Raw genomic sequence first — 8,986 nt, 5'->3', positions numbered from 1 at the left:
TCGCAATTATATAAGCAATTATATATATATATATATATATATATATATATATATATATATATATATATATATATATATATATATATATATATATAATTACTTCTTTGTGTGCTTTATACTTTTGTCATAGTACCCCCAAGAATTTAAAACTACTTTCACCCCTGATAACTGATCATAAGCAGGAGTGACCTTTAACCTCAAATTCATGGAAGAGTCATCAGCCAAAGACATTCATAATGAAATCCAATTAAATGAAAGAGTGGCTAACTCTAAAATGAGAATGGAATAAAATAACATGTTTATAGTAATCAATTAAATTGCGATGCACTATTAATTACGTCACACATAGTTATTACTATTTTACTGTTAAGTAGGATGCAATAGGTCAACGCATTCTCCTTCGTGTTTAATTGAGTTTTTTGTTGCTCTTACTTAGCTTTTTCCTGCCTGCTACTTAAGTTTATTTGCCTCGCTGTAATAACGCTCCAGAGGTTATGGCAGCAGAAACAAATTAGGTGTAAGTGTACAATTAATTCAGCTCGGTGTGTCGTACCGTGGGGCGTTGCAATCGGATTGGATCGAGTTCAGCCACATAGATATACACCAAGCAGAACCATCTACACCCGTGTTTTGTGTTTCCCCAGGTTCTGCTCTTCAGCGGTTTGGTTCCGTTTGACAGTATGACATCACACGGACGCAGAACCCGTAGAGGACCGACAACCGAGGCCGCATCGTCCGGCAGGAGTTTTTACATAGCAGGTCTGTGTGGGTATATATGTTCCCCGGTCCTCTAGCCTGGTTGCCAGTGGCGCTACTCGGCATCTTTGTGTGTGTGTGTGTGTGCGTGTGTGTGTGTGTGTGTGTGTGTGTGTATCACAGGAGCAGAAAGCTGTAGGAGTGTTGTTGTTGTTTTTACTACAAGCCTCCCGCTGCTGCTGCCCTCCGCCTCCTCCTTCAAATCGTCAGACCTCCGTGGATTAGTTAGTTGATTTAGCGGGACATGGCTGAGATTTTAAGGAGATTGACCAATGCGTCTTCGTTCAGCGTCTTACAGGACAAGCTTGAGAACTGGCACAGAGACTACCACGTAAGTTAATCAATAAGTCACGATCGACCTAAATCTGACCACAGCACTTCGGGTGCTCTTTACCTGGCCCGGATATTCATTTCACCCAACGTTGTCCCACAACACAATATTGTGCTTTTTGCATATGATTTCATCGAAAAATGACAGCAAAAATACCGTCATCTTCTAACGAAACATGTCGAAAATGTGTTAAAGTAAGAATATGTGTTTATTAAGTATGCTTACAATTTGTACTTAATTTTAGGTAACAAGTGAAAGTCCTTTAAATAAATGACGTTTTTACATATCACAGTAAATGAATGCCTTTTTTTTTTCCTTTTTCTTTTTTTTTTTTTACTTTGATTTCTCTGTAGAGTTTGGTTGTCATGAACGCTGATCGCCGTGGCAACGGTCGGGCCGTTCCAAAGATGTTTTCGCTGTTAAGATAATTCCTCTATTTATTTCTTGTACAGAAATTTTGTACAGAAATGTAAATGTTTACGACATGAGGTTTAAGGTGTTGGAAATCAGTCGAGGAAGTAACAAACTGGACAAAAATATTAGTCCTTTTTTTTTTTTTTAGTTATCCCCTTCCAGGAAATAAATGTACTTAAATCCACACAGTTTATTACCAGTTTTTAATCAGGAATGTTTTCTGAATACTGACAAGTTTCAGCTGGTTTATTATCTTTTATGCGTTTTTGAACATGTCTTTCTTTATGTATTCACTAAATGTACCAATTCATGCAAAACATACCTTAATTTATAGATAGATTTCTTTGTTTGTGTGGATTCCTGGGGCATTGTGTTTTTGGAAATATAATTACTGAAGAAAAAAAACAACATGTTTAACACTTTTTACCCCTATGTAACTGACCTATCCCACCTACTAAACGGAACCAGTAAGTATTGTGTTAATTATTTGCCAAATTGGTTGGCAAAGAAATTTTTTAAAAAGTAAATTAATCAATCACAAGCTCCAGTCCATGACTTTTGAGAGGGAAAAAGTCACAGAATCATAAGATATTTCGACTCAATTTTTTGTTCAGCCAGCTGGGAATGGACCAGTAGCTGATGGGACTTCTTTTCTAGCTTTCTGTAGAAGCTGTTGCGCTACAAGGGTAACAGTAGCTAGGTCACGAATAGAAAAATTAAATGGAGCTTTAGTTTCAACTAAAGCTGTCATCTTCTACAACAGTGCTAATAACATCCTTGTTTTCATAGACACTTAAAAAAAACATTGAATTGAGTTCAATTCATTGAATTGACATACAGGCTCCATCTTGAGACACAGCAGCCATTGATTTAGTTAAGTCATAAATTAAAACGTGTTTTTTTTTTCACCTAGGTGTTTTCCTGTGATCAGAATGTGAACAGATGTTGTGAGCTGATCGAGCTCACCGCCAAAATTCAAGGCCAGCTGTTTAACATCCTAAACATTACCGCAGCTGAGGGTAAGCTTTGCGTCGTGACTGCTCGGGAAGCAGATTTCTTTTAAAAAAATCCAATTTGATCTTTGAAAGACGACTCTGATATTTTTTGTCACGAATCAGGTGGTCACTATGGTGGAGTGGACACTCTTAAAACGCGTTTTCTGCCTTGGCTTGGAAGCTGTTTTCCCATTTCAAGGCCCTCCGTCGCAGACGACACCAGCCTGCACCGCTTCCAGGTTTGACCTTTGGCCTTTCCTCCAGTTTAACAATGCCATCTTAAAAATCAACCGCGTGATCAAGCGGTTGTGATCGCATCGTGGCTCTGCGGCTGCGTTGACGACGAGCCATTTTGTCGCCATCAGGATGCAGCAGAGAAGGAAAGAAAGATGAAGGAGCTCGCTTTGTCCCATGAGAGCGAGATAAGAAAGATGGAAGCTCAGCTGAACTCTACCAGCCTCCAGCTGGAGTCGGTCACTGCAGAGTGAGTCATATTATCATGCGTTTTATATTTGAGAGAGTTGTTTGGGGAAATGGAACATTTTACCATTTGAACGCAAATGCATCCTTGTGTACCAGACTCGAGGAGGCTCAGAAGAAGCTGGACGACACAAAGTGCAAGTCGGCGACCACCCTGCTCGCCACCGAGGATGAGATCTTACAGCTGAAAGCGGAGTGGGTGATGTAGTTCAGAAGCATTACGGCATTGCACATGCTTCGCGGTTATGTTGTGAGAGATACATTTTTTTTTCCCCATACATATTGACTTTGTGTTTTAGTTTGGTTTCTACAAATGAACAGTTGGACTTGTATAAGAGGAAGCAGGAGGCCGTTCATGACTATGAGCGGCAAATTCGCTTGCTGAAGGATGAGTTAGGTTATCTGAGCTCGGAGAAGATGATTCTGCAAGAGAGGTAACATCTTACTGATGTGCAAACATTGAATCGTCTCACGCCAACATGCAGTGGTGTTCTACATAAGCTGCCTTGTATAAATATTCACACCCATTGAGATTTTTCCACATTTGATCTCGAAACAATCAGAAAATTCATCCTGTTTTATTGGGACTTTCAGTGACTGAGTAACACAAGTAGTATATACTATACAGTTAAAAAAGAATTGCTTTACAATTCCTTTTTATGCAATTTAAAATCTGAAAAATGTAGCGAGCATTTTATATTCAACTCTCCAGAATCCATTTTGCTAGACTTGCACATTTGTTTTGGTTGTACATACCCAGAATTCTCTGCACCATAGTCCAGTTCCTACTTCTTTTGGAGCGGTCTCCGGTCCTCTTGGTGTTCACATACGCATTCGAACTGCTCCAGAGTTCACAACCGAGGTTTTTAGATGAACCAGACTTTGTTTTTCTTGGCCCAGATCAGAGTTTGATTGCGCATTCACATCTCCCGAAACAAACCGGACTTTCTAGGCAAACGAGCTACAGTTCAATTAACATGGACTAAGCAGGGCTGATGTGAATGCACCCTTAATCTGCAAGTTTTTTGGAGTATGTCTGCCACCGTTGCACAATCACTGATCCATCCTAACTAATGATTATGTTTGGATATGAACCTTGTAGCTCTGGTTGTGAGTTTAGGGTTGTCATCCTGTTGGAAGGTGATCCTTCCAGCAGGAAGGATCTTTAGCGTCATCTGCAGTCTTTGTGTTTGTCTATTACATTAAATCCCAATGCCATAAACTTCAATTCATGGTTATATGAGAAATTGTTGAAAATGTTCAAAAATTGTGAATGTTTTCACAAGGTGTAGTTGCCGTGTTGGTTTCCACCTCTCAGGTTGGTTAGAAGTCGCTCACCGAGCCCTTTGCCCCTACTGAGCCGCTCAGCCAGCCCGCTGAGGAGCACGTCACCCACCAGAGCCCAGCTGACCAACTCCTCACGCCATGCACGCCTCGTCTCGCGTTTTAGCGATTTGTACACCATGGAGCGTCTGGACGCACAGAGCCTCCTACGGCGCTACATCCCGGACTTGGAGATGGTCCAGAGAATCATCTTCATCGCTGTGATGGTACAGAGCCTTCAGTGAATATAAGCAGAACATTACAATGCAACGCACAACCTCAGTATCAACATTCAAAATTCTATATTTCTCACTCTTGCTACTTTGTGTAGCGTCGTTGTGTTTTGCACCACAGGAATACCGTATGTTTTCCCTGTTTTAGGAGTCCTTCCAAAAAGCAAAACTGGCCTATCGTCAGTTCAAGCAGCAGGTGAGAAAGACGTTGTCCGCATCCCACTTTGGTCCGGAGAGTCTCGAGGACGCGGCTGTGGACTACATTGTTAGGAACCTGGACCTCTATGATGTCCTGTGCAGTGTCAGTGTAAGAGAAAATGATTTTGATTGTCTTAAAAAGTATGAAATTCATGTATATAAAATAAAGTGAATTCGTCTTAAATGTGTTAGTGACAGGCCTCAAATTTTTACATATATAGCCACTGGTCCCTTATTTTAATTTTTGAAAGGTGGCAACCCTAATCATGGGTAAGTGCATCATGGCTGGACGATGTTTGTCTTTACCACTTGTAATACAGCAGAACCCCCCAAACATCCTCTATATTTATAGATTCTCTGCCTTCAGTTTTATTCAAGCCAAGGTGGCATTAAGGAGGTTTTTAAAAGTTTACAATTTAATTTGCTGAAACCTGCGGCTACTCCGAGTACATCTTAAGCTCAGTCAGTTTGGAAGGAGGACATCTCCGAAGAGCGATTTTCAAGTCTTGACATAAACTCTCAATTGTGTATAGGTCTGAACTTGTTTTTTTTTTCTAGAAAAGTTTTTCCAGCCAATCACGGCGTTTTACATGTATGTAATCCATCTCTATCCCTCAGCATTAATAAATAATAATAAGAAAAAACATAGGGTAACATCTAAAGGCAATAATATTTATCTGCATGTTATCCATTGCTATCAGAGTACAGAGTGCTACATTCAAATGGACTAAGCCCTGCTTAGCTTTCTAAGACAAAAGTCCCAGTTTAATTTGGATGTGTGACTGAACACTTCATAGGAAATACAGACTTTAACATTCACATTTTTTTATTTTTTGTTTAATCTTACAGAGATTAAACAATACCAATGTTTTGAATGTCATGCAGAGATATAAATAGGACACTGTGTATCTTATTGTGCTTTCCTCTTAGAATGTAATCATTGCTATGAACAAGAACCCCCAGATCTCCTTCCCTCCAGAAGTGGACTTCAGACTCATCTGTCCCTTGATCAGAGAGACCTGCAGGGTGGCTTTTGCCATGCAAACACTGGACACACCTCTTGACTTGGTCTATGGAAGCAGCGGTGAACTATTCAACAATACCAAGTTAGTATAATGTAGATTTCTGGGGAATGTGTGTAGCTAAGCGAAGAGTTAACTGCAGTCGGCCTCATCTTCCTGCAGCCCACCGCTGTTGTACATCGTTCCGACCAGCAGGTGTCACCCTCAGTTTATCTATGATGGAGACTCGCATCTCCCTTTCTGTGTTCCAGGTATCGTCGCAGCTTTGACTCTGACTTCAGCGCTCCTCTGGTGGCCTACTACGTGTGGCCGGCTCTGATGGATGGAAGCACGGTAGTTGTTAAAGGCGAAGCCGTGACCAAAAGAGGCGCACTGGTAAATAATTCACAGTAGTAGTAGTAGTTTAAAAATTTATAATTATGTTGGAAACCGAGATGAAAACAGAAGTGGCTCTTGCAGAGTTGAACAGTACAGTTTTGTGTGAATGTTTCTGGGTTTTTTTTTTTTTTTTTTTCTGCAGTGGAGCAGAAACAGGAGCAGAAGTGCCAGCCCTGCACGCTCCCGATCTCTCAGCCCGACCCGCAGCGTTGTAAGTCTTTATAACATTTGAGAGTTCCAACCGAGCAACAAGATTATGGTCAAACTTTGCAAATTTGTTGATAAATTAATCTCTAACATGCATGCTCACACGTGGCTCTAAGGATATGTTTTCTAAGACAAAAGTGCCAGTTTAATTTGGATGTGTGACTGAACACTTCATAGGAAATACAGATTTAACACTCACATTTTTTTATTTTTTGTTTAATCTTACAGAGATTTAGTGACAAAGGAAGCCTGTCTCCTGGACACCTCTCTACCAGACACCTGTAAGCACTCGCCTCATCGGTCAAGAGTAAAGTGAAGTCCACCTGTGCTTCCTGTACGTGAAATAAACTTTTACGGATTTGTTTATTTGATTTCTGTGTTGTTTGGGTCTGCTTCATCCAAATAAGGAGTTATAATCTCACACTATATTACCAACCAGAGGTGCAAAACCAGCCAGGCAGCTACTGTGACAATATTTACTTTGGCAGAGTTTTTTTTTTAAATAAATTGTATTCTGGATGCATCCACAAAAGTCATATTGACATTGTCAGCTTCCTGTTTGTCTCCAAGGCCTGTAGTCTTTATATGAAGGAGGGTGAAGGATGTTACCTTATGGTGCTAAAGTTACCGGTTCTGACCTCAAATCCTGCACTGCTTCAGCATCTGATATTGGTCTATTGACATAGCTTAATTTTGGGTTTACTTTTATGTTTTTGTTTGAATTTTATTGTGTGCGGTATTAACTTGTTGAACGTGGAACAAAGAAATGCCTTATTATGGAGCAATGCTTGGAGGCCTCAGAAAGAGATTTTAGCTTATTACAGTTCAGGATATTTTCTTTTTCAATGAACATTATAATAATTTATATTTTAGGTAGTGGCTTGAATGATCATTTCTTTTTAAAATCGTACTATGAGTTTAATTTTGTAGTGGGAAGAAAATGTTCTTTATGACAAATTTTAATAAATTCAATATTTTTTCTGTAATAAAAAGCAGAACAGTAGTCATCATATCTCCATGTTCAAAAAAGCATTTAGTTGTAGAAATATGTAGAATAAAACAAAACCAACATTCTGCTGAAGGCATGCGTGTCAGTGCAGCATCTTTTCACTTGAGTCATTTTCTGCAGGGTAGCCCAGCAGCAACATCCCTGCCTTTACTGGTTCATGATATTTAATTAGTACTTCCCATCTGCTGGCTAAAACACACACAGATACAGTTTCCCGCCAGGGATTCTCTAATTACGTCCTCGGCTTATATCTAACATCCCAAAGCAGGCGTTTGTTCTGCTGAGCGCAGGTCTGTAAAATTGTGTCACTTGAGGAGTTTTGTATAGAACATATTGACTAAGTTAACTTTTTTATTATCTCAGATGCAGATATATGTCTTTGTAGCTTTGGCTTGATTACTGCTCCGACTGTGTTGTTCTTTTAACAAGCAGATTTTTTTCTTGAGTTGGTTGACAATTATTCGATTAACAAATTGGTTGACGAAAATTAAAATTATCGATTCATCAATCTGATAAATTGAGAATCTATTCATCACGATTTATGTAAGTGGAGTAGGTGTAAGTTCATCACTCCACTTACATCACGAGGCGTAAAGTGGAGCAGGTGTTTCCACTTACACCTACTCCGGATGTAAGAGGAATGCAGAAAGTTCTTCATTTCTTCTGGAAGTTGGAGAACCTTCTTAGTTAACCGGTCCGTTAGCACCAATAAAAACCCTGATCTCATATCCAACCAAGTCACATCACGTTCCCACACAGCGAGCCTCTTCTCTGATCTTCAGAAGGTCTCAGAGGTCTTCCTCCTGGTGACCAGTGCAGGTCCCGCTAACATGAGGCCTGCTGATCGTCTCGGCTGTCCTGCTGGGAGCCTGATGGGAGAGGTTGTTTACTCAGGTGTGCCGCGCGGTCAAGGCGCAGCCACGCCGTGTGGACCGATGGAGATGAAGGAGGAGAACGGAGCGCTGTCTGTCATGCAGACAGCCATAGAGGAAACCTCATGTCTGCTGTCACTGAAAACAGAAGCAACAATTCATGGCTGCGGTGGCAGTAAAGTTTTACCAGATTGAGACAGAATTAAAGTTTCCAGTTTGGTGGCATGAGGGCTGGCTCGGAGCTGCTGGAGCGGGCCATGTTTCCTGTGGTTGTTCTCAGCGAGGCCTTTGCTGGAGTTTCCCTGGCTGCAGCCCAGAGTCGGATAGTAACTACCTACAGGAGGGGGGGGGGGGGGGGGGGGGGGGGGGGGTGTACTTTCAGGAGTATGTTTTACTCAATTTTACTTTTTACTCTTACCTGAGTAAAGTTTCTAGAAACTCACCTACAGTTTTGTTGGTTTCATAAGTGAAAGGAACTGATTTGAAAAAATTATGTAATTATTATTAATGAACTATTATCATTTTGATCTTTAAAATACCAAAGTTTCCACATAACTTTATATTTTAGTCCATCTGATTATGTAATTTTTAAATGTTAATTTATTTCTTTTATCAGTTCCTCAGTACTTGAGTCGGGTTTTTTCTTTTTTATACCAGATACTTTTGAGTTCTTTTTTTTGATACTTTTTTTTACTTTTACTTGGGTAAAAATACATTGAAGTAGTGGTACTCTTACTTGAGTACAACTTTTGGGTACTCTACTTTCTA

At 40.2% G+C, this 8,986-nt stretch overlaps 1 protein-coding gene across 3 annotated transcripts; it reads left to right on the top strand.

Moving 5' to 3' along the window:
• The first annotated feature begins 591 nt into the window (after nucleotides 1-591).
• spata18 (spermatogenesis associated 18) lies at nucleotides 592-6,708 on the top strand. Of its 3 annotated transcripts, none has more exons than XM_081606573.1 (13): nucleotides 593-759; nucleotides 923-1,087; nucleotides 2,415-2,520; nucleotides 2,620-2,735; nucleotides 2,862-2,980; nucleotides 3,076-3,171; nucleotides 3,276-3,410; nucleotides 4,295-4,526; nucleotides 4,681-4,839; nucleotides 5,661-5,836; nucleotides 6,004-6,127; nucleotides 6,273-6,341; nucleotides 6,566-6,708. In XM_081606573.1, the coding sequence occupies exons 2-13, from the start codon at nucleotides 1,001-1,003 to the stop codon at nucleotides 6,620-6,622; spliced, it is 1,476 nt and encodes a 491-aa protein (XP_081462699.1). In that variant the 5' UTR covers nucleotides 593-759; nucleotides 923-1,000; the 3' UTR covers nucleotides 6,623-6,708. The 3 variants fall into 3 exon arrangements, with proteins under 3 accessions (XP_008405708.1, XP_081462699.1, XP_008405707.1); XM_008407485.3 differs by having other exon boundaries at nucleotides 594-759; nucleotides 880-1,087; XM_008407486.3 differs by lacking the exon at nucleotides 3,276-3,410 and having other exon boundaries at nucleotides 592-1,087.
• Nucleotides 6,709-8,986: the final 2,278 nt, after the last annotated feature.

Source organism: Poecilia reticulata, chromosome 4 (genome assembly GCF_904066995.2).
Source record: "Poecilia reticulata chromosome 4, P_reticulata-male-v2, whole genome shotgun sequence".
Classification (NCBI taxonomy): Eukaryota; Metazoa; Chordata; class Actinopteri; order Cyprinodontiformes; family Poeciliidae; genus Poecilia; species Poecilia reticulata.
The sequence above is the reverse complement of the archived record's forward strand: the minus strand, read 5'-3'. Positions and strand labels throughout refer to the sequence as shown.